General features: G+C 39.7%; 2 protein-coding genes and 1 long non-coding RNA gene across 5 annotated transcripts in view; 2 read left to right on the top strand and 1 right to left on the bottom strand.

The window, feature by feature from the left end:
• The window catches only part of CDK18 (cyclin dependent kinase 18), a 102,152-nt gene extending 97,678 nt beyond the window's left edge, over positions 1-4,474 (top strand). For all 3 annotated transcript variants that reach the window (XM_026715633.2, XM_087929408.1, XM_087929409.1), the window contains one exon: positions 4,360-4,474. In XM_026715633.2, coding sequence (XP_026571418.2) covers positions 4,360-4,412 — 53 coding nt within the window. In that variant the 3' untranslated portion in view covers positions 4,413-4,474. The remainder of the gene's footprint in view (positions 1-4,359) is intronic.
• On the bottom strand, positions 217-11,865 carry LOC148126092 (uncharacterized). Its single transcript, XR_015742815.1, has 4 exons — positions 11,641-11,865; positions 8,352-8,392; positions 3,061-3,215; positions 217-1,371 (listed from the first exon to the last, which is right to left on the bottom strand). It is a non-coding gene; the product is annotated as an uncharacterized LOC148126092 (long non-coding RNA).
• Positions 11,866-23,152: 11,287 nt separating this feature from the next.
• SLC60A1 (solute carrier family 60 member 1) overlaps positions 23,153-26,426 on the top strand; it is a 44,269-nt gene continuing 40,995 nt past the window's right edge. The window contains exon 1 of the mRNA XM_026715654.2: positions 23,153-25,456. Within this exon, the coding sequence (XP_026571439.1) occupies positions 25,224-25,456 (233 nt within the window). The 5' untranslated portion in view covers positions 23,153-25,223. The remainder of the gene's footprint in view (positions 25,457-26,426) is intronic.

The following is a 26,426-nucleotide window of genomic DNA, read 5'->3' as shown; positions in this document are numbered from 1 at the left end:
TACTTCGTGTTCAGCAACAAAGCATCTACTGGAGTTAATTGAGTTCAGTGCAACTAGTGATCTAGTAAGAAACCGTAGCATTACATTGACCATTTAGTTCCTTTATTTATTATGTGTTGGTTTATGCTGTCCATCTCCCTAATAAAGCAACCTTGGGAGGTGTAGAATGAGAAAGTAGTACAACTTTTTAAATATAGGAATCAGAGACTCAGGCATGGGCACAAAGATAAATTTAATTCACACAGTGTTCTACAACTGTTTAATCCAATTTCTGTCTTCTTGATAAAATGTATAATCTCATTTGAGGAAGGATACTCTTCAGTGATAAAATGCATGTGTTACATTTGAAAGGTTTCCAGTTTTCAAAACTTCAAAAATGGCTGGGAAAAAACTCTTGATTGAAATAATGCTGAGTTATTGTTAATCTATGCAATAATTTAATGACCTGATTCCATATAAGACAGCTTATTTATTCCTTTTAAAACTCATTCAGTTTTAATACAAGATGTTATTGAAGTGTGGGATAAAATTCAGTCAACTCTTCTTAGCAAACCCATTACATTTTATTTACATCTTACGTTTTATAATACATCTCTTCACCACCACCCCTTTACATTCCTCCCACTGAAATATTTTTACACTGAAGACAATTTCAGTCAGAGTGTTTGATACATTTATTTCATATGTCATATTAAGTCAGTGGTTGGTTCATTTGGGGTTTAGCAAATTGTGGGAACCCAGTTATGTTTTACTAAGTATACCATGATTTACAACAAATTATCAAAATCTGAAGCAGATTACAATTTAAAGCAAGCATCATTGTTCTATATGCCAAGTTTACACTTCGAACATCTATTAGAAAAAATATATATTCATGAGCTATACATGTGACAAGGATGCAACTTTCATCGGTATGAATCATATATAGGAAATGAAACGTGGCAAATAATTGTTTGCAAAACAGCTTTGGCTTCAAGCTTGACTGAACGATTTCATATTAACCGCTTTCCAATAGAGAAAAGGGAATAACACTATTACAAGCAAAACCTCAAGCCTGAGCAGAATTGAAAGATGTTCAGCATAATCTTTTGGTAGGCTTCAACATATCCACACTAAACTTTTCCACCTAATTGTAGTCTTGCTTACATTGTCAGATCGGAGTCACTGTCCAAAATTCATTCATTCAGAGATTTTAATCATCTGAGCAGAATTCTCTTACCTTACAGAAGCAGATCCTATCTAGAGGGGACATGCTTACTACTTTCATGGCAATTGGTAGTCTGACTTGTGCTATCTCTTAACTTTTGAAGGCATCTACTTTGTGTCTTCAGCCACATTTTCCAAAAGGCAAACTCCCTGTGGTGATTGTCTCTGAAAAGGAATTGCATTTTATGATCCTCCTCTCTCTGTCCAGAAAATTGCATTAGAATTTAGAAATAAGGGTTAAAGTTTGGTACAAAATGGCAAGGAACATAAACTCGAGTGCTAGAGTTTTGGTTGCACTGGCCATAAGCAAAAGAAATTAGATGTAGAATAAATAAGATCCTTGGAGACACTAAAATATAGAGATTAAAGGAAATGACAAGACGTCATGCGTTAGACAGCTTGATATAAAGGACACGTGGAGGAAAGAGAGCAATGAAAACTCTGAAAGGAAACTGTTAAAATGTATAGAAGTGTGAATACAAACATACATTCTAATGCTAAACAGCATCCACTCACAAAGTAACAGCAACATGCTTTCCTTCTATCAAGGCAGGAGAAAAGAATGTAACTGAAAACTGCTGGCCATCTCCAAATACTTTTTACAATGAGCATCACAGTCAGTAGTATTGCTCCCCTCACAGAAAGTAGTATGGTCATTTTCAAGACTGTCATTAATTTTCCTGTTTCAAGCCTAAGCTGGAAAAAAAAAAAGCAGTTCCATGCATTATAAATGTTCACCACCATCCCCTCCAGCCAACCCTGAATCAGAAGGCCCTGCAGCCATACATATTGCCAAATGTAATGCTGCCAAATGTAGGGTATTCGATTTTGATTAAGAAATTTTTAAAATCCATTCTACAACCTTCAACAAAAAATAACACACCTTTTGCTGAATTCTGGCCTAATGTTTTGTGTTTTCTCTTAGAATCCCCTATTTTGGGCCATTGAGGGACTATTGAATGTGAGAGGGGAAAAACCAGAAGGAAAATATAATTCACTAATATGCAGTCAGAAGGAAGAAATTGGGGACTTCAAATTAATTTTTTGACTCTTCGGCCCCACCCACTCCAAACTCACAAAGGCCCTATGTTTATTATCCAATATTTTCTATTTTGGACACCAAAAGTTAAAGCCAGAGGCTGCAGCAGACAGAATTGTTGCTGAAGAAAGAAGCAAGTGATTGCATTCACAAAAGCTGACGAGTGACAAGCCTACTTTACTGAAGCAGGAATTTACATAAATGCTGCAGAGCCTTTTATTCTGTATACCAAATGACTGAGCTGCTAGCTCTAAGCAAACTCCACCACAGGACACTAGGAGATTCATTCCATTGAGTTCAATTCCTTAGTGTTGTTTTAAGGTTATTCTTCTACCTGTGTAATACTCTCTGTATGATGACCGTTTTCCCAGTGCAAGCAGTAAAATAGATTGTTACGGTCTGTGTGTATGTAAAGCTTCTTATTGGATGCCTGGGAGGAGAATTTGCCCCTTAGAGAATCCCTGCTGGTTGGAAACTTGGCAGCAGGTTTGTTTAAATTGTAAAGAAGCTGGAAGGATTCTGCTTGAGAGATCTGTGACCAGCTCCTCAAAGCCAGAACAGTTTTTGTGTGAAAGCTGAGCTTGTGACATGGATATGGGGGGAAGTGGGCAGGCAGAAGTCTACTGGTGAAATAAAGTGTTAACCTTGAAGAGAATAATGGAGAACAAAACAGCGTGTTTTCCCAGAGTGCATGATGGCCTTTTTACAGCCGTGAGAGGAAAGTGCTTTCAATTCCTTAAATATGCTTTAATTTTTCAGAGGCATTTCTAAACCTAGACCCTGTCAGCTGTAAGAAGAAGATGGTTCTTGCTTACCCGCTTGAAGGATTCAGAGAGGCTTGTCCTAGGATGTTGGATAGATCCACATCAGGACTACATGTGAAGTTTAGATGCTTCCTTCCAATTCCACCTGCTCCGAAGTACTTCCATTCCTTAAACCAACTGAGCTGTCTTTTGAGATTGCACAATAGCTGTGGCGGGCAATAACACAATCCTTGGAAAAGATATGTTTGATTTTAAGGAATCGCAGAGGCATGTTACCTTCAGGCCCCCACAGTCTTTAAAGTAGACTGAATCAAAGATGCTGCAAGCCGACCTATATTCTTTGTGAATATAAAGAACACTCAAGATGGCTCACAGTTAAAACACAAACACAACAATAAATTCAGTGTAAGCTACATAAAAAAGGATACATTAAAATATGCATTAGCAATAGTGTTTAGGCTTATATACTGCCCCATGGTGCTTTATAGTACTGTTTGGGCAGTTTACAATGTAAGCATTTGCATATTGTCACCAGCAATCTGTGTCCTCATTTTACCGACCTCGGAAGCATGGAAGGCTTGAGCCCCATCAGGATTGAACTCCAGGCGATGGGCAGAGTTTGCCTGCAATACTGCATTTTAACCACTGTGCCATCAGGGCTTCTTAAAATTAAATTGTGATCCTGTTAAAGAGAGGCATCTTGGCCATAGACTTGGTTAATCACAATTTCCAAGCAAATGCACTTCATGCAAATCTAGGATAAGATCAATTCTCATATGTCAGATAAATTAATCCATGTCAGCAGGGACATCTTCAGTAGTCCTCTCTTCCTGATCTTAATGCTGTGATTTGTAACAGTGTGTGTGTGTGTGTTTGTGTGTGTGTGTATCTGTGATTTGGCCAGGCAGTCCACAAGCTTTGGCAAGCATTTCAAGGAGAATTTTAGCACAAATTTCATATGCTTGCTTTGCCTTACAATAATTTGAATGTGTATGTGTGTGAGGGGAGGTGTATTGGTGTGTATTATCTTCAACAGTGTCTGAACCCATGAGAATTTTCACTGCTCAGATCACTGAGGTTCATACTTCTACCTTACAATAAAAGCCAAAGAACTGGTTTCCTTACAGTACACCAATAAATACAAAATATTGCATGCCAATACATAATGGCTTCCTTAGTAGGAAATGAAAAAGTATTTGTTTGTTTGTTTTTAATTGGAATCACCTGTGTGTAGAAAACAGCTCCCCTTGGAATTTTCTTGAAATTGTATAAAATCTTAATGTGCTTTAATATAATAGTCTTATACAAAAAGTTTTAAATTTACATAGTTTTATGTTTTCTACATTACAGCTTTTATTGCACTTGTTGTATACAACCATATTAACTCTGGAAAAAAGTATTAAGACAATATAATCTATTATCAAGGGACCATTATGATCTCCATTTCAAAGCGAACATTTATAAGGTACTGTTATGGTTGGTATAATGCCTACCCCGACTTAACTCAGGAAGAATTAATCTCTGTGTAGATAAGTTTAGGAAAGTAAAAATATGTATACTTATATCTATAACTGAGAGTTATTCAATAACAATGTAGCATCTATTGTAACAAGAAGCCATATGGGTAGTACTTAACTTATAATGGTAATTGAGCTTGAAATTATGGCTTTAAGTCATGCCAGTTGTTAAGTGAGTCATCACTTGACCATGCCCAATTTTATAACCTTTCTCATTAAGTGAATACCATGGTCATCTAGTAAAAGCATTCATTACTGTGACACAACCGTGGGACAATGCCAATGGCCATAAATGCAGGCCAGTTACCAAGTTCCCAAAATGCTGTCATATGATGCCCTTCAGGGGAGATGCCCTTCAGAACATGATCATCAGTTCCTTTTGAGGATCCGTCATAACTTTGAACAATCATTAAGCAAGTGGTTCCAAGTTGAGGACCACCTGTACCAGCACACTTTAACTCAGATGAAAATGTTATGTTAGTGAATTAAACCTTCAAGAACAAGCTGTGATGACTCAGAGTGTAACACAAACGTAACAAAATCCAAAATGTAAATAAATGTCCTTTAATGCCTCCAACTTGGCCCCACTGTTCAATAATACTCAGTTGGAGATAAAATGTACTCAAAAATAGTCTTCAAAATAAAGCAATACAGTCCGAATTTAATGAGCAGATAGAGGTGAAATAAAAAACCAAACTACAATGATGAAATTTCCACAACAGAACAGGAGAAGTATTTACCAAATTCAAGGAGATAACAATCAAGATAAATTCAGACCAAAATAAAACACACTGTGCTTCTGGCAACCTGTGTTTTAACCGTCTCTCTTATATACTCGTCTCCCCAGCTGCAACCAATGAGGAGGATCATGGCCGCTTCCTCTCTCGCAAGCCAAGTTGTTGCCTTCTCCATTCTTCCCTGTGTGTCCTGAGATGCAGAGGGGATGGGACTGGTTCTTCCTCTGACTGCCCAGCCAGTCTCTGCCCTTCCCCAGCCTCTTCCACAACTTCCGGAGCCACACCTCCACCCACTATCAGTGTTCCTCCTCTCCCTCAGACTCCAACTCTACCAAGGGCATGACAAAAGCTTTCTGAAGAGAAACTAACAGAAGTTGTAATTTTTACTTAATGTGCACTTATATCTAAGCATAGAATAGACAGAACAACTTTATGTAATACAATGTAAAGTAATCACAGCGATAAAGCAACATAGTAATCTCTATAATATATAACCACCTATAAAAGACATTTCCTAACCTGAACAAATGTAACGTACAGCTATATTGAGTAATGAGAAAATTATTCCACCTTCAGTTCCTAAGAAAAGGGCCTTTTTAACTTTTAGGAGATTTGGCTCTAAATGCAATTGAATGTAGAGTTAATTCTAGGAGGTAAGAGCTAAATTGGAAAAAAATGTTCAGTGTGACATGGTCATTTGATCAGCAGGACAAACTAATTGATCTTGATTGCATAACTGAGCTGAGCACACAGGAAGACGATTTATAATTAAGTTATTTGAATAATAGTGTTCCTGTACACGAGGCCCAGAAAGTCAGGATCAGCTATTTAAACTGATCATCCTCCCAAATATCTAGTTATCATAGGGACTGGCAAAAAATAAATAAATTCAAGGACAAATCAAAAGAGGTATAGAGCTACCCAAACTACTTTTTTTGAATCTCAACTAGAGGTTAGAGAATGGAGTCAAGAAGGCTGCCAGCTATCTACAACAGTGCAGATATGAGTTAGCTGTTCCATGTACTAGAAAGAATTTCATTCTGTACACAATATCTATCCAAGTATCTGGTGAAATAATCTCAACTGAATTTTAACTCAGAGCTTTAAAAGAACAGATCATAGCATGAGGAAGTTAGGTTGCTTGCTTCTTAGGCAGATAATCATTTTCAGCAAAAGATTATCCAGTTAATAAGAGTATCATTTCAGCAGTGTAAATCTTTATCATAAATATATACTCATAACAGTATTTTCCCTCACTCCAATCTTTTTATATTAAAGCCTACACAGCTATATATGCAGTCACAAAACTTTATTTAAGGAATCTGAAATAAACCTTATGACACCTGTGCTCCCTCTATAAATAAAGCATTTGAAACTTTTCAAATAATTGCAATACTATGCATTGATATATGGGGTTTAATTGAATTAGCAAGGTGATAGATATTGTATTGTATGTATTAATCAATAACCATTAGGCAGGGTGGTAGGGTAGTTTTTGTTTGTTTGTTTACTGCCTTCAAGTCAATGTTGACTTCTGGTAAACGCCTGGACAAATCTTTGCAGTTTTCTTGGCAAGATTTTTCAGAAATGGTTTACGATTGCCTGCTTCCTGGAGCTGAGTAAGAGTTGTTTTGTGGTTAAAGTGAGACTAGAACTCACATCTCCTAGTTACTAGACTGGTATCTTAACCACTAGCCGAAACTGGCTCTACCTAGGTGGCAATTACTTGTGAAATGTATACTGACCCAGTAGTTCTCTGGAAATAAAAGGATCTCAGTGTATGTTGCAGGTAGCTTTGTGCTGCCTCATTTCTACCTTAAAGTTTTAGGTTTTAAAAAATAGCCAAATTTTTCATGTGGAACTAACTTTTCTGAACCAAACTAGATTATATTTCTTCAGTTCCTTTAAGGATATGCCATCTTTCTCCCCATGGACTCTAGTCACAAACAGATCAGCTTGACATAGTTAATATGGGGTTAGCATACTTGATATGGTTAATATGGAGATAAGCAACAGCTGTTTGCTTAGCAGCATGTTCTCTGCTAAAACAATATTCTTTTTCACAGCCCCAATCACATTCCCCAGCTTCTATCCCATACCATCTGATATGTTGAAAAACCTACCTGCTTTTCATCATTGTAACAGAAAGACAAATTAGGCAGAAAGATATTTAAGGTTTGTATATAGGAATCAACCACCTAACATTTTGATACAACTTTAAGGCTTGCTTGATTAATTTTCTACAACTAGAGCAGGGGTCCCCAAACTTGGCAACTTTAAGACTTGTGGACTTCAACTCCCAGAATTCTCCAGCCAGCTAATTCTGAGAGTTGAAGTCCACAAGCCTTAAAGTTGCCATTTTGGAGACCTCTGAACTAGAGAGACAGAAAATAAATTATACAACATCTTAGAAAATTACTCTTAGGCAATGAAGAAAATTCATGATCAGTATTTGAAACATGGGCGCAGTTGCACCTTTGTAGCATCTTCATTTGTAAAGCAAGGTGACTGTTTAGTTTACATTGTCATTGCACCTTGTACAACGAAATCAAACACCATCTTCAGTGCACATCATGACCATGAAAATAAAAACAAAAACACATCCTTCACACTCCACACATTGAATTGAACCCCCCGCCCCCCCGACACTGCACCAACACTGCACTATACAGTAGAATTCAACAGAATTACTGCCCTGGGATAGAAGCTGTTTTTCAGCCTATTTGTCTTTGTTTTTATTATCCTGTACTGTCTGCCAGATGGTAATAATTCAAAAAAAAGGCTGCCCAGGATGAGATGGAACTTTGAGAATGTTTTGAACTTTCTTAAGGCAGTGGGAGCTATAAAGCTCTTCCAAAGAGGGAAGAGGGCAACCAATGATCTTCTGGGCAATAACATTAACCCTCTGGAGTGCTTTCCTATCTGCCACTCTGCAATTGGCAAACCATACAGAGGCGCAGCAAGTTAAGATTCTATGGTGCAGCGGTCGAAGGTCACCAGCAGTTTTTCATTCAGTTGTTGTTTTCTGAGGGGGGGATCTTCTTTATTTATTATAGCAAAATCTTTTCTGGCCAAGAATTTGCCATACCTGCTATATGCTCTGTTACCCTGAGCTGGACATATTATGGCCTGGAAGAAGAAAGACAACAGTAAATCAGAGGAAACAGATGCAAAATGAACTGACAATTATTATTACAATGTTAACATTAACCATTCACAAAAACGTCGCTAATTACATATTCAATATATCTTGGCTTTGGGTAAACTAATTAATATATGTATGATTTCCCTTTATCCTCAATTAAATCAAATAGTAGAACTGAAATTTTTGATGAATTATATCTCAACACTTTCTCACTGTAGGCTCCCTTTGATGTGTTGTTAGTCAAGAATGATCATTTTCAACATAGGTAGTCCTTGACTTACAATCACAATTGGGCCAGGATTTCTATTGCTAAGCAAGACAGTTGTTAAGTGACTCACACCTGATTTTATGACCCTTTTGCCACAATTAAGCAAATCGTTGCAGTTGTTAGGTGAATCAAGTGGTCATTATGTCAATTCAGCTTCCCCCATTTGCTTGTCAGAAGCTGGCTGGGATAGTTGCAAATGACCCCAAGATGCTGTAATCACTGTAAAAGGTGCCAATTGCCAAGCACCCAAATTTTGATTACACGATTTTGAGGATGCTACAACAGTCATAAGTGGGAGGACTAGCTGTAAGTCACTTTTTTCAGTGTTGTAACGTTGAATGATTATTAAATGAATAGTCAAAAGGCAAGGACTGTACCTCTATAAGAATTTATTTATTTATTTTGTCAAAAGCTTACAATACAATAGAAATAAAAATAAACATAAGTTTAAATATAAGAAATAGGAACTAATAATTGGGGACAATAGGACAGGAATGGTAGGCACAATTGTGTGCTTATGCACGACCTTTACAGACCTCTTAGGAATGGGGTGAGGTCAATAGAGGTTAGCTTGAGGGTAAAGGAGTGGGGATTTGAGCAGGTGACAACAGAATCAGGTAGTGAGTTCCAGACATTGACCACTCTGTTGCTGAAATCGTACTTCCTGCAATCAAGTTTGGAGTGGTTTACATTAAGTTTATATCTGTTGTGTGCTCTTGTATTGTTGAGGTTAAAGCTAAAATATTCATTAACTGGTAAGACGTTGTAACATATGATTTTATGTACTATGCTTAAGTCCAATCTTAGCCGGCGTAGTTCAAGGTTGTCTAAGCCTAGAATCTCAAGTCTGGTGCTGTAGGGTATTCTGTTGCAAACAGAGGAATGTAGTACTCTTCTGGTAAAATAGTTCTGGACTCGCTCAATTGTATTTATGTCTGATATACAGTGCAGATTCCAGACAGCAGAGCTGAATTCAAGTATTGGTCTAGCAAAGGTTTTGAATGCCCTGGTTTGCAAATCAGTATTACCAGAGGAGAAGCTTCATAAAATCAAATTTACAACTCTTAAAGCTTTTTTGGCAACACTGTTGTAGTGAGCTTAGGAAGAATCTTAGGAAGCTGAAATATTCTCCTTTTTTGTCAGAAATGGCCTTTTTTCTCCATATAAAACACAAAAAGATATTGTTAAAATATATCACAAGAGAAGATGAAAAAAATTAACTCAGTCATATTACAGATGATTTATAATAGAGTTGACAGGATAGATAAAATAGATTCAGGGACAGAACTGGCAGCAGGTTTTTTTGCAAGAGAAATTTACCTTTTATTGGATTTTTATTATTAACCTATCATGAACAACATCTATATAACATTGTCAACCTCTAAGAGTCCTATGGGGTTGAGTGCTGTGCAGTTGATTAAATTAACAAACTAACCAAAATTTGGGGGTACTGTGTGGTGTTTCTTGTCAGTCAGGATGTTTTAAACTGAGATTGGATGGAAGGTCTTGTCAGCCCTTTGAGGTAGACCAGGTCAAGAAACAGACACTGCAGGGATTCCAGGAATATCACCTTATTTTTGGAGGTATATTGACAAACTCTTGAAAGCCTGTCAGAATTTCTTTCTACAGTATTTCATCTTATATGAAACAAAACCAAAACCATTTTTGTAGTTTTTCTCACACTTTCTTCAATCTCTGTATTGTCTCTTCTCCAAGTTTCTTCCCTGTGGCTCATTCCTTCTTTTCCTAATGTAAGCTCTAAATTCTTTATAGGTCTGTATGGAATTACTGAACTCCCATTCAAAGACATTTTGAAAAGGAAATGCCACTCCTAGAACAGTGTTTCCCAACCTCAACCAGTCTGAGATGTGTGGATTTCAACTCTTAGAATTCCTAGCAGTGGCCATGTTGGTTGAGTTCTGAGAGGCAAAATGCCATACATCTTAAAAGTTCTCCAGATGTTGGAAAGCAACTGTCCCAGATAGGAGGGCTGAAGAGCAGAATTAACTTGGACTCGCTGTGTAAACGCAAGAGGGCAAGGTCTGACCTGCCCTCCTTCTAATGCCTTTGAGCCTTATCTAGTCTTTTCCAGCCAAGAGCTGTCAGTCTGGGAGTGTATTATTGGCAGTGAACAATAAAATACCTAGTTTGAACTTTATATGTGTTGTTCATGCCTGACACCAGGTTGTGAAACATTGGCCTAAAATGAATTGCAGCTGATGGACAAGGTGATTAGAGATTACCTCAGAGATAACATGTCTCAACTCCAAAGGGTATGAGACTTCCATTGTTTAGAAAAGGCCCTTGTGTCAAGATTTTCCCTGTTTGTAGAAAGCTTAGCACCTCAGACTCTGAATACATCTACCACAGGATATAGTCATATGAATACTTTGCAGTGACTCATGAGGAGGCTTCCTTTTCGGTCACAATTACATAAGAGATTTGAGGAAAATAGAAAACTCAATGTCACCCTTCCCAGCCAACACCCAAGTCAATAAAAGCTTATGAGCTATCCAAATAATCAAGACTTCCTTCTAGATTTTATCTGGACAAATACTGGGAATAAAAAGAAGGCACCATAAATATTGGGATATTACTTTCTTTTCTTTAGCTTTAAATTCTGGCAATAATTTTGATTCTATAACCTTATTATGTAATTCAAACTCCTGACCAGGTCTTGAAAATGTTTTGTATAAGGACCGTCCTAATTTGCTAAGGACTTTTTTGCCCAACTACAATGAGGTTCATAATCTATATTAAATTTTATTATAAAATGTATTTAATAATATAATAATTAACATTGTCACCAGCAACCAGCACCAGGTAAGCAGGAATTAACACCAGAAAAATAAGCAGAAAATAATACACTAATCAAGCTTGCAAGGAGAAAACCACACACACACACACACAAATAATCTCAGGGCAACCTATTGTATATAAACAAGGCATAAACCCCACACTCACTGGCACTGATGATGTTACCTGATGAGGTAATGAAAAGTCTGCAGGTGAACAACCAAACTCAGAGACTCACGATGTTCTCTATATAGCAAAAAAATATATTTCTTTGTACAGCAATAAAAAGCAAGCTTTGTGTAGGCACCAGGTTAGAAATGAGGAGATGGTGAGTTCTAGTCCTTCCTTAAGCACAAAACTAGTTGAGTCACTTTCTCACACTCTAAGATTTCTGAAGCACTTCTGAAAAACTGTGCCAAGAAAACTTGCCAGGTCAGTCGCCAGAATTCAACACTGATTCAGAGGCACAGCAGTATGGCAGTAAAGAATATTTAAAGAAGCCTCAAATAAAATTCATTTGAATATACTATGAATTATGAATCCTATAATTAGCATAAAAATGGTCAAGGGTGTAAAAAGAAGCAGTAACATCTTATTTCTAAATGCAATCAATATGCATGTTATAGAGCTTGCAAGAGGTAAATTTCCAGTAAAGGATAGTATGTGAAAACTTGCTGATGATTGATCATAATTTTTAAAATAAATCAGTTACTATAAGAAGAACATCTATCTTTATTTCCTTGAGCTGATATTGATAGGAGCTGGGAACTTTTCTTGAAATGCTATAGGATAATTCAATGCTTTATCATCAATTAATAAACAAGATGGACTGGGTTGTCAGTTATTGTCATCTAGGTGACAAACAAAAGAAATATGCATAGACCAACAGCTTTGGTGTTTAAGGATATGTCTCCCAAAATAGAGTGAAGACTTCTTAAAATAAAAGTAAGTCAAATCAAGTTGTTAAACCTCAGCAATTGCAATCAGTATAATCCAGGTCATTATTCAGACTGCATTCAGAAAAGATACTAAGATACTTGTATCTTTCTAGCACTGATTGCAAAATGAAATACAATACAGTATATTTTATTTGGAATCTATATCATGTATATATTTCTTTTCATCAGAGACTGTTTCAGTGCTGGGAACTGTGTTCAGGACTCTTCGAATTCCTTCCTTCTTTGCTTCCTTCTTTCCTTCCTTCCTTCCTTTTCATGTTGCTTCTTCTTTATCATCTGTGAAGAAAAATAGCTACAGAAACACCATAATCAAGTTATATTGCACATGGGCATCTGGCTTTCTGCTGAGATCTATATTAAATGCAGTCAAATCCCATTATATTAAACAGACATATTTCTCTCACACACATAGAGATACACACACAAACCATGCAATCAGTTCTCTGAAGCAGAAAATGTAGGTTCAGTACCCATCCAGATGTTTCAAGCAGATGGGATGGTGGGAGGGGATCCAATCTAGGTTCCTATGAAATGGGATTCAGTGGTTTAAAATTTGAAATGAAAACACAGTAGAAGCAAGCTAAGTCCTCCTCTCCACTCACCTTTTCCCACCCATACTTGTTCTTTGGATCATATTGTATTTTCTTCCAGCGATGGTTTTGACTTTCCAGTGAGGAAATGCCTAACAAAAAGAATTCATATAGGAATTCAACTCTGTCCTTCTGCCTATCCATATGGAATACAGAATAATAAAGTTGAAAGGGACCTTGGAAGTCTTATAGTCCAACCCCTTGCTTGGGCAGGATATACCCAGAGGTGGGCTGCTGCCAGTTTGTGATGGTTTGGGTGATCCAGTAGTTACGATCAGGGGTGGGATACAATTTTTTTAACAACCGGTTCTGTGGGCGTGGCTTTGTTGGTGGGTGTGGCTTGGTGGTCATGTGACTGGCTGGGCATGGCCAACTCAAAATCACTCACATTGAGGCAGGCATCTCCTCGCCTGGCCTCTCATGACTGTGGGGATGCTGCAACAGTCGTAAGTGTGAAAAATGGTCATAAGTCACTTTTTTCAGTGCCATAGTAACTTTGAATGGTCACTCCACACAAGCAAAGTACCAGCAAAGGAGAGGAAAAAGGCTCCAGAGATGTTCCTGAGACAGGAAGTCTAGTCCTGCCAAGAATGTAATAAGAGTTAATGGAGAGGCAGTTTCTGTAAGCAACACCAGAATGTTTCCTTCCTGCCTTCCTTACAGGATTAGACCAATCATTTTTTCTAACAACCGGTTCTCCGAACTGCTTAGAATGTTAACAACCTGTTCTAGTGAATAGGTGCGAACCTGTAGAATCCCACACCTGGTTACAATTCTGTGCAGTTTGGTGAACCGGCAATTCCCACTACTGGCTGGCCCCACCCCTGCTCATTTTTTGTCAGTTTTCAGGCCATTTTTCAGGCCATTTTCAAGCTGGTTTTTTACAGCCTGAAAATGGCCCCCAAACAACCCAAAAACAGCCTGAAAATGGCCAAAAAATGGCCAAAATACAGGCTGAAAAGAGGCCAGCTAGTGGTGGGATTAGCCCCAACCATCTGAATCCTACTTCTGCCTTTGAAGCGAGTGGCCAGGAGGTGGGGCTGGGTGTGATGAGTGATGTCACCCACCCAGTCACATAACCAACCAGCCATGCCTACCCAGCCAGAGAACCAGTTGCTTAAAAATTTGCAGCCCACCACTGGATATACCATGTCAAACAAATGGCTGTCCAATCTCTTCTTTAAAACCTCCAGTGATGGCGTACACACAAGTTCTGGAGGCAAGCTGTTGCACTGATGAATTGTTTTCATTGTCACAACATTTCTGGATCTCTCCCTAATAAGTTTCAACCTGTTGCCTCAGGTGCTTTAGAGAAATGCTTACCCTCTCTTTTCTGTGACAGCCCCTCAAAAATGGGAAGACTGCTATAATGTCACCCTAGTTCTCCTCTTCATTAGACTAGACATACCCAATTTTTGCAACCATTAACTTTAATTAACTTTAAAGCCCCAACTCTATCAGCTGGATCCTGCACAGGGTTTGCCTTCATCTGCAGGAGAGTGAAATCTGTGTGAAGTGTCTCCACCTCCCCTTTTATGTACCAGCCTTAGAGAGATCCACTATAGCCTTTTCTAAGCCATTTCTGCAAACACACTATGGCTTTCGTTACCTACTTAAAACCGCACCTCACTGTAGGCACAATTGTTGCTTTTCTAAAACCAAATCTGGAACATAATAAGGCATGTACCCAAACCATATGACACACACTAAAGCAACTGGAAATCAAAATAGGCTGGGTTATTTTAAAAACATCAACCATATGCTAATATGACACCTTTTCTCTGTGTTATTTAAAATGGAATTGTTAATACAGTGTTGTTTAATGCAAGCAAACCAACTATACTACAGAATACTATTCCTAGTTTATTCCTAAAGCCTCCTTTGAATCCAGGTGGACACTTGATGACTTCATTGACACATCTTTGTGGTTTTTGTGGCAATGATATGTAACTGGTTTACTTCCACCTTCTTCTGACCAGGTATTTCCTAGTAGCTTCCTATCCAAATACTAAAAGTGCAGGTTTAACTTTTTGAAATCAGTCGAGAGCTAACAATTTCTAAGAATTTGGCTGCAGCAAAGAAGTATATGCTGCTGTTTTTCTGCAGACTTCTGATAACTCTGGACTACATAGATTGATTAATATCTATGTAGTCAAGAGATATCAGAAGTGTACAGCTACATTCTAACTTCATCCACTCATCTATACACATAAATGAGCTACTCCTTCCAGTATTGCTAAAAAACACTTTGCTTTTTCACATACTGTATATGTCGGCCAGTTAAATTTGCACTAAATGACAGGCCACTCCTATATTTCAGTCCATCATGGGGGAAAAAGGCAATGCTAATTGCTGCCTAAGCTTTTAAAATAATAAAAATTCTTATATCATCGATGGGCCTTTTTAGATCCGGCATAAAAGATTCATACTAAGCTATTGTCTCTTTGTGTTGTCGGCAAAGAAAATTCTATTTTCAAGCTGTACCCACAGAGTATACTAAACTATGCTTTTAAAAATGATGGGGGAGGGGGGAAAGCAGTTCTTTGGCTAGCAGTTGCAACACTGAAGCTTTAAAGCAGCAACCAGCATTTGAACTTCTATAAGATTTGGGAGGTTGACTGCAGAATTTCTGCTCCAGAATTCCTAACCACATGGGTGCCTGAAATTCAGCAAATTCAGAGGAACCCCAGCTGCCTTATATTAAGCTGCGGAATCTGTGAAGTTGCATGAAATTGCCCACATTGAGTGACAATATGTTGAAGACATAAGGAGAAGTTAAACAACTATTTCAGGAAACTTTGGAGGCAACCAAAGAAAGCGGCTACCATTCTGCCCAGTTCTAAAGAACTGGTAGCTCTGAAGGGCAGCAGACACCAAACCGTTTCTGTGTTGGCTGCTATTTGGCTGGCCCATCTGCCCGCCTGGGCTCTTACCTGTCCTTTATTTCCTGCTTTTTCAGCCTCAGCTGCTTTGCGTGGCACAGCTGAGGTTGAAAAAGCAGGAAAAAAGAGGCTTTTCAAATGCTGTGCACCTGCACGCAGCGCTTTTCAGCTGTCCGGAAGGCCCAGATTAAGGTTTTTTTACACACCCGTGCAGCATGCAAAATGTACTCACCAAACTGGTAGTAACACTGGTTGAATCCCAGCCATGGGAGGAGCCAATATAGGAGAGAGCCACCAGGGAACGCATCACTTCTGATCCTTACTTGCTCACCAAAAGGAGGAATAGCAGCAGGAGTGGGTTTCTACCGGTTCTGTCCACCTCTGTAGAACCGGTAGCTCTGAAGAGCAGTAGACATAGAACCGGTTCTATGTCTGCTGATGTTTTTGCCCACCTGCCCACCTGGGCTCTTACCTGATCTTTATTTTCTGATTTTTCCACTTCAGCTGCCGAACGAGGCACAGCTGCAGTTAGAAAAGCAAGAAAAGAGGGCTGTTTCAAAGGCTGCTTCTCTGCAGGCAGCTGCTGATGACGATTTACGGGCTCGCGGCCTGCAGGGAAGCTCGTAAATCGCGAATCGGAAGTTAACCCTGTCGTATCCCACCCCTGAATAGCAGGCATATAAATAGTGAATGGCATACACAGTATATCAGTGTTTTTCAAATTTGAACAACTTTAAGATGTCTGGATCACATTAAAATTGCCAAGTTTGAAAACCCAGATATAACAGGTAATGCTGCAATAACAATAACAATAGTGCACCACAGATCTGTACTGTAGCTTGTTGAGCCATTAATATTTCTAGTGGGAACTGTTATCAGAGTTGCTGAAACTAAAATGTTTCCCCATTTCATTTTCTTTCTAATCTCACCTTCCGAAATGAAGTTATATATTGAATTGTATTTTTTTTTAAATGATGCATGGATTATTATTATTTTTTGGTTAATGTCTGTTCCTGTGATATACCACCAGGATTCACATTGCTTGAGTTGGATGTCCTTATAAATGCACAAAATAAATAATAAACTTTGGGAGATTTAGCATCCATATCCTACATGTTTTATCCTGAAATGTCTTTCTAAAAATCTTATTATTTTGAGTTTAAAATTTTATTTTAATTAACTCATTTAGTTTTGTTTACTTTATTCACAAAAATTGTACTCTGATTTTTGGCTTTTAAGTATTGTAAAGATACACAGATCATATATAATTCATTTTACTACAGCTTATTCAGGTAGCCATGATTTAACATATCATAGATTACAAATTTTGAAAAATTTTACAATTTTAACCAATGAGTGAATGAGAGTATTTATATACTTTAAAAGATTTCAAAATGGGTTTTTCACATTACAATGGTTGCCTGATAAGATACTTATAATCTGTCTCAGGTGTAAAATGTTTCTATATAATCAACCTGTCATCCCCTTCCTTTCCCTATTTATCCCAATTTAAACATTACATCAGATATTTTAATAGTAGCCACCAGATCCAGCAAAGTGTTCCTGCTTCAGGTCTGTAAGAGCTATAGTGATGAACTTGGAGAAACTCTGCAAAGGCATGGAAAGGAGAAAACCACAAAAAGGAATTCAGGCTGATTCCACCTTAGGAGGCAGGGAAGGGAAAACAAAGTTAAGTTTTTAAGATACTGGTCAGATACAGATACAGATTAACAGAATTGGGAGAGACCTTGTAGGTCATCTAGTCCAATCCCCTGCCCAAGCAGGAGACCATACACCAGGGGTGTCAAACTCACGTCATCACAGAGGCATCACATGATGTATCAGGACTTTTTTCCCCTACGCTAAACCAGCTGTGGGCGTGGCCAGCACGTGACACATCCGCCCCATGGGCCAGGAGGTTGACAGCCTTGCCCTACACCATTCCTGACAAACGGCAGTCCAATCTCCTCTTGAAAGCTTCCAGTGAAGTCATATAGCCTAGCTGGGGAATTCTGGAAGTTGAGGTCCACATTTCTTAAAGTTGCTCAGATTGAGAAACTCTGCAATGGTCTATTCCCAATAAAATACAGTCCAAATTGCAAGAAGCAATGCCACCTGGCAGGATCCAAGCAGTATATCTTCTCTTTTGTGGCAGCCAGCTTATAGAACAGCCTTCCTCCTTGAAGTGCTGGATGGTGCTGATACAGCTGGCTTTCCAGATAGCCTTGAAAACCTGATTTTCCCCCACTCCAAATTATGGGAATGGAATGGAAGCCAAGCACGTATGCATGTGTTGCTTTATGTTGTTGGAGACTTTTTGATCTCAGGCTATTAGAAAGTTTTTAGGGTGCCTAACCAGATTTTTAGTTGGTTGTTGCATGCTGCCCAGAGTTATACTGATCAAGATGGGCAGCCATATCCTCATTTGTTTAATAAATAAGTTTAACTAAGTGAGCTGTAGCTCACAGAAACTTATGCATTTTAATAAATGCCTTGATGGGAAAAGGTACCACCGGACACTTCCTGCTTTCAGGAATTCAATGAATTCCTTTGTCTTTGAGAACTTATTGTGCTAGGATTCGAAAAATGACAAGGTCATCAATAAGTATCAAAACAAGGCCTGCCTTTTTGATTGTATCATGACTGACGCATAACTTGACCTTGGATACATCCTCCTTCCTTTTCATTCCTATCACTTCACCATCAAATATGGCAAAGATTTGACCTATTATTCCAATAGTCTTGAGCTATTTTCTTGATTGTTTGCCTGATACCTGATTGGTACACTTAAAAGCATTCATCAAGTTGCCCTGCTTACCACCCCTGCTATTTTAACTAATTAACATTATGAAATATTTCACCACTTCCTTACACCATTGCCAAAACCAATCACCTGCTTTCTGGTTTACCAGCATAATGGAAGCAATAAACCATCTTTGAGCAATGAAATATATGTTTGCTACACCTCTTAATGAGCACTCAAGTGTTTGAAACATTCTACACTTTATTGATTCTATTTGTTTAACACATCTACAAGCTGTTTATCATGTAATACAATATTTAGTCTGATGGTTCCTGGTTTAGAGATTAGGATTTAGGGAGTTATTTTTTTAGGGGTTAAGGTCAAAGGAGCTTTAAGAATCTTGGGGTGAGGAGATATAATCTCCAAATTGTACTCCACAAAGGGCAAAATATCTGCAGCCCCAATATCTTGGGGTGTAAAGAAGAAACATCACAGATATGGCAGAGTAGATGGGGAATACTCTAATTTGCACAAGGAGTGATTGAATTTACAGTCAAATGAATTGCTTCCATTGAAAATCTCCCCCAAATGCTGGAGCAAGAAGAATGGAAGGAAAATACAATTGATTACTTTCTCCTGATAGTAAGAATCCAAAATGTTTTGGATTCTTTGTGGCTTCTAATGTTGCAGATTGTCACTAAAAGGCTAAATTGCTCTGCTGAAGATATGATGCAAGAACAAAACACAAGGGAAGAGTAAATTAAAGTCACCAACTGTTTCAAAATGTTCAGGAAGCAGCCTGGGAATGAAACATCCAAAGAGAAGGTGGTTCTGTATTATTATACTAGGACTACTGATATAAATCTTCTTCTTCTTCTTTTTCTTCAGCGTTTGTCTCGCGCTCGGGCGAGGTCCGCTAATGTCCTTGAGTACTGCTTCCACGCCTCTCTGTCTGCCACGTGTGTCGGGTCTGCCTTCGCGATCTCTAGATCGGCCTTGATCGTGTCCCTCCAGCGTTGTTTAGGTCTACCACGCGGTCTCGCTCCTCCGACAGTCACCTTCATTACAGATTTGATGATGGATTCTTCCTTGGCGCGGCTCACGTGGCCGAACCATCGTAGCCGGGACTGCCTCATGACCGTGGGGATGGGCACGACGTTGAACCGTCTACGCACTTCTTCGTTCCTGATTGAACCGTCTACGCACTTCTTCGTTCCTGAGGGACTACTGATATAAATATCCACAGAATAAGAAAATACTTTACACACCAAGAGTCTCTTGAGAGAAGGGCACTCCAAAATCATCCTGAGTCTCCAGTTGACACAAAAATTGTCTGAAAAGTGGGGGGGGGGGGGAACAATACTGTAATAAATAGAATTTATCACATTGGAGATGAATTAGGGAGAAATTCCTGCCCGCTTCTGAAGTCACTGGGACTAGTTATTACTGAGGGAGGGAAGCAGGCCAGGTAACTTGTGTGTCTTTTCCAATCCAACCAGACACAGATGCACCTCCCTCCCACCTTTCAGTACATTTTCCAATTCTAAATGTTGTTTTGCCTCCTTTTCCTTCAGCTTCCATGCACACTCCGTACTGTTTTGCCCTTTGGTTGAGAAGATTTGAAAGGGCAGAAGGTTGCATGGGAACTGTGAGAACACTGCAGAATAAAATATGAAACTGATTACAGGAATGCAATTGCTGTTGGAGGTGCAATAAATCACTGTAACTCATGTAAGTTGACCTAGTCCTATTAGGTCCTACTCTGAGGTGAAATCACCAGATTCTTACAGTAACTCTAGATGATGAGAGCATGTCACGGATTATTTTTCCAAAGATATTTGGCCATGTTTCTTCCAATTCTTATTCATTCACTTATATACCTTACTAATTACAGCAGCCAGGGTTCACACAATATCCTAACCCAAAACCATACAAATCACAAGGTGAGTTGGCATGATGTATGAACCACACAAAGTTGAAAAGAAACAAGTATAACCTGAAGCCAGCAAGCATATTCCAATATAACAGGGGTCTCCAAACTTGGCAACTTGAAGATTTGTGGACTTCAACTCATAGCTATGCTATGCTGGCTGGAGATTTCTGGGAGTTGAAGTCCGCAAGTCTTAATTGTCAAGTTTGCAGACCTCTGAAATATAACTTTCTAGAAGAACCTGTGATGATGGATGTCAGAAATATCAGCCAAAGCAGGATATCTTCTCCCTGTTTATATATCAGGAGGAGGAAGAGGGGGAAACTGATAGTACTACTACGACTACTTTGGAAGCACCAAGGTGTTTCCATGGTGAAAGGATTAGCCACTGACATCCTCTACTATCCAACTGATAGTAGAGGAATTAGGGAGATATAGATTGAAAGACAGGTTTGAGGATCGGACTCTTAGCTTAGAAAAATCTCCACCTTTCAGAGGTAAGGGTTAGGAATATATTTAGTATCACAGAAGGCAACTACTGACTGTACAAACATTGCAGAATCAAGGGAACCTGTTTATAAACCATTTTAAGTTATTCAATGCACATTAACCCACTTAACCTAGAGACTCTGCTGTATCTATCCTGTATTCAACCTGGTCATATCAGAAACATATACACAAATAAATAAAATATTTAGTGGTTATATCAAGACTAAAGAATTCTGTAGAAATCTTCCAGAATTTGTGGGATTTCATTTAAATTTTTTTAGAAAAAACGCCCATAATGAGGACAGTATATGACATAGTCTATGTAGCCGATATTATAGAAAACACCATAGTGAAAAGATATGTACTAGAGACTTGAGGAAGAAAATGGCTGGGTTAGGCAGGTGGCATGACTTATAGAACATACTAACACTATTAAATTCAATATCCAAATCTGAATACAGCTTCATACAAAATACAATACAAACGAACTAGAAAATATTGAGAACATTATACAGTTTTATTATTGGTTACCTGGGGATCCAATTAAGCCTTTAAAATAGCAGTTTAGGGAATGTTCTTCATTTGCCTTATCACCTCTAGATGTGCTGTACTATAACTCATATCCTTCAAAGAGCATACTAGCTAAAAAAAACATGACAGGATTTGTAATTCAACACTTCTGAAGGGTGGCAGATTGGGAAAAATCTGATTTAGATTATGTCCATCTGGCACAATCCTTCTGTGTGCATGATACCTTGGATAATTGCCTGGTGAGAATTATTTCTGAGATTTTCCCAGGAATGCATTGTAAATCAATATTTTCCAATACCTAATCAGGATAATTAATTGCACTATTATTCCATATTTTGGGGGAAAATCACAAGATTATTAATACTTTAGAAAATTATTGTCAAGCATGCAGAGGTCTTCTTGGTTCAATCCTCTAAATTTATCAGTATATCAGCAACTGAGGATTTTTTATGTTTGGGAAAGTAAGAAAATAATGTTCATACAATGATGGAAGTTATATTTGCAGCTATGTATTGCTGATATAATTTGTCTGTCAACATTTTAATTGGTACTGTTTCAACAAAGAGGCAAGAAAGGGGATTTCAAAACATCTGACTGAATTTTTTGGTGTTGCCATTCCTGATTTTCTTCTCCTTTAAATGGTCGTGTTACATCTCATTATTAATACACAGTCTTAATCCATTAACTCAGAGGTCTCCAAACCTGGCAACTTTAAAACTTATGGACAAGTCTTAAAGTTGCCAAGTGTGGGGACCCCTGCATTAACTTAGCATTCTAAAAAATCACCTTTAAAAGAGTATTCATAGCACCTGCCTTATAATAGGACATCTGAAGTAATTAAAGACAAGACCTTCAGACCACAATCTGATCTGATCACACAAGCTCCACGAGTTACAGTAGGATATCTTTGCAAGGTGACCATCCTTTTCAAGTATGGGAGGGAGGAACACATTTAGCCTTTTTTATCAATTACAAGGAATAAACAATTATGAATGTAGATGGAACTGTGTGGTTCCCCCACATCTGGAGAAACAATTTTTGAAGAAGTTTGGGGAACTAGTTTAATGCCCAATTAGGTGGCAAGCAGCTAAACAACCTTTGCTGATCTTGAAAAGCTAAGCAAGGACTGGTTAGTACTTGGATAGCAATAATAAAGTAATGGGTAAATCACTTCCATATTACAATCATGAAAAATCTAGAAGACAAATTCAACTTGAGGCAGTCTTTGCCTTAATCTTAATTGTAATCCATCTTGCCAAAAATTTTGAGTAAAGAAAATGAAAACATGTCACTGAATCATCTCTGCTTCACTTGCCTAAATACTGTACTGCACTTTCTGGGAGGAATAAGGCTGGAGGAAGAAAGCAAGCAAGAAAGCTATAAAAAAATCCAGTTACTGTTTCAAATGCAGCAGGTAAAATATTTATAAACTCTTCCTCCTCCAGAGGGAGTTTTCTGCACAAGTGGAACATTAACTCCAATCCAGCCTGCTACATAATATATATCCATAATATATATTGTATTTTTTTTAAAAAAAAACACTAGAACCTAGAACAAAAAAGAGTTCATTGGACAAAGAAGCATTTCCCATTTCCTCTAGATTTTGGATACCCTTTGAAATATAGTTTAAAAGGCCCAAGGTTTTAGCATATTGCTTTAAAGGAATGGAGCAAGAGGAGATAGGGTCTAAGGAGTTAAAAATGTTGGGAAGAAATGCCACTGTCTTCCCTGGAAACACTTGTCCAGATACTCTTTCTTTAATTAAATCTGGCAAATTCAGGAATTTTCTAAGTCACTGAATTTGTTCTTTTAATATTCCAGATCCAAATGTAGACAACATACTGTATTTTCTTAAGCAAGGACACATTGGACCTTTCTTTGCATATCAGGAGAATGTGAAAGGGAAAAAACATGAGATACCACATTTCCTGTTTGAATGTTTCCAGACATGTGAAAGACCACTTTAAGTGATGATAGCACTAAAGTTTCCATGATAATAGCTTAACACAATGCAGCTACCTGCTTCCTAGTCAAGATCTTCTGCTGTGAGTGAAGCAAACTATCTCCTCATGAAACATGTGAACCAGCTGCTGAGCATATAGCCAATATGTAAATATTTGTCTGTACACACACACAAAACACATACTAACTAATGACTGCATGTCTCTTTGTTATAGCTGCCCAAACTCTCCACTGAAAACAATTTTAAGAAGAAATTGACCATGTAGAAACATTGATTCGTGGCAATCAGACTCCCCAAAGCATAATCTGAAAGAACAAAGGATTGAGTGTTAGCCACACCTGGATCTTGCCAAAACTTAAGAACAAGATAGACCTCATGTGAATGCAATAAATAACGTTTGCTTGATGTAAAGAGCAGAATAAGGAAATCCAAGGGAAGGTTTCTATTTACAATACCTTCCCTCAAATCTCTCTGCTGGTTCCTAACTGCAAGGGAAGAGAAATTCCTTCCCCCTTAACCATTACACAGTGTTGGAAGAGGAGTAGGCCAGTTATGAGGTGAATGCTGATGGCTTTAACAGAAGAAGTTACTTAGTAATGTTTAATGTGAGTTGTGGCACCTCCATTTCTCAAGAACAGAGCAAACAAGCCTATAAAGGGTGGGGGGGGAATCTCAACACTGTTTGGAGTAGTTTCAAATGGTTCTCTCTCTCTTTTTGCCTATGGAAAAGTGATTGGGAATTGGAAGAGCCGGGAATTGTAAACTGAGGGCAGACAGGTGAGGAGTTCCGGGCTCTTCCGTGTCGGAGAACAGGCAAGTCTGAAACAACCCGCCAACTCAAAAGATGCCGCGTCCGGGACACGGTTTCGTTGGGCAGCGAAAGAGCCGCACCGGGAGAGCTGACCCATTTGCGCGCCAATCCGGTTTCTTGGAGGCGGCAATGCGGAGGAAGGTTACGCGCAGCTCCCAGGTGATAGAGAAAGGCGACCCTGGAGAGAACGCGGCCGCCTCTCGTCTCCGCGAGTGAGCCCGAGCTGTTGCTGGGCGCAAGGACGAGCGCGAGTCGGAGCCGGCTGGTCCCCTTGGCGCCTCTTCGCCGTCGCAGCCGGTGCCCCGGGGAGCCGGCCAAGGGAGGCGACTGGGCCGGTTGTTTATGCGCGGCCCTCTAGGATGAAGGGGCGGAGCCAGTGCCAATCCAGCACTGCTCTGTCCGCTCGCTTTGCGCGATACGCATCCTTCTCTTGAGGTGGAGAGACGGGGAGAAGCCGACTAAGCCGCTTGGGGATCGGCAACCGCTGGACCCGGGACCGGGGCAGCTGAGGCGGAGGACGCGTGATCGCGAGAGGGAGCAAAGGCAGAATTGGGACGCGGCTGGGCGGAGAGGCGAGGCGAGGCGTGGCGGGCGGGGAGGGGTATCCGGTTGCAGGTGTTTTCGAACAGGATCCCACTGCCGTAAAGGCGACTGCGCTGGCTCGGCTGAAGGGAAGAGGTTTCCCCGAGGTTTCGGCTCGCTGCTGCCCGGAGCGCGGTTCCGGCTAGGTCGGTGCGGATCCGGAGCGCGGGTGACTAGGGGGCGCCACTCGCCTGTTGGAGCCGCTCCGCCCGTCCCAGCAGGGACTTGCTCGGGGAAGGAAGGCGGACGAAGGCAGGAGCGCAAGCCGAGGATGTGGCGCTGGGATGCGCGGGTGACGAATCTCTTCAAGAGGAACCTTCAGCCCACGCTGACCTACTGGAGCGTCTTCTTCAGCTTCGGCCTGTGCATCGCCTTTCTGGGGCCCACCCTGCTCGACCTGAGCTGCCAGACCCAGAGCTCGCTGTCGCAGATCACCTGGGTCTTCTTCTCGCAGCAGTTCTGCCTGCTGGTCGGGAGCTGCTTGGGCGGCGTGTTCAAGAGAACGTAAGTCAGCGATTCCCGCTCTTGCGCGCTGCCTCGGGCTCTCGCCATCGGCATCTCCTGCCGCCTAGTTCCTTTGGGAGCGAAGATGCCGTTGGCCGGGCCGGGAGAGATGGAGGGGAGCCCCTTTCTCTTTTGCCGCCCGGGCACCTTTTTAGTATCCAGGAAGGTGATGTCGACCATCGCTTGCTGGGTGGGATGCGTGCCAAGCTGTGCCCTAGAAATCAGAGCCTACTTCTATGCCCGCGCCTGTTTTCCGGTGTTACAAGGCTGGAACAGATCTGATGCTGCAGTTCCTGACTGTCTAAATTAAGGGCCTTAGGCAAAGTTTGGGGCATCTATGCCTATTGAAAGCCATGCCCAGTTCCTCATAAATCCTGGCCACAAGTTTGGGCATAAATCAGGACTTAATTCTGGGTACATGTGTGTTGAATTGACTCCATCAAGCAGAAATACTGAAGGGATTTTGTTTTCCTTTAAAAATGACTCGATGCAGTTTTAGTCCTAGTTCCTAAATATATAAGCAGAATGGGTAGTAGAAACCAGATTCTCTGGCTTGGACTGTGATAAGTCAGGAAAAAAGGGAGAAGCCAGTCGTACAATGCTTTGTTTTGGGGAAATACGTTTTATGTGCAGGCCACGGTGGCTCACACACAAACTATGGCTTAACTTTATGAACATAGCCTATGTGTTGCTGCAGAGATGGATTGATGGACAGTACAATCCAGAGGACATTTCTGGTGGGTGGATGTGTGGGTGGATGAGTTAGATTGTGGAGGGCACCTAACACAGTTGTGGGCAATACCTATTCAGAGTGAACCTGGTCCCTGTGTCTTTAAGAGCAGCCCTTCACACCAAAATCAAGCAGTTAGTAGCTACGTACATAATTGCTTGTTTAAATGATAGATTACAATGAAGTAAGATTGAACAACGATAGAGATGCAGTCACAAGGGAAATTTAGAATCAGTTATC

The sequence above is a fragment of the Pseudonaja textilis genome, chromosome 3, assembly GCF_049901715.1.
Source record: "Pseudonaja textilis isolate UNSWEBS1 chromosome 3, rPseTex1.2, whole genome shotgun sequence".
Classification (NCBI taxonomy): domain Eukaryota; kingdom Metazoa; phylum Chordata; class Lepidosauria; order Squamata; family Elapidae; genus Pseudonaja; species Pseudonaja textilis.
Note: the sequence above shows the minus strand (reverse complement) of the source record. Positions and strands in the feature narration are given on the sequence as shown.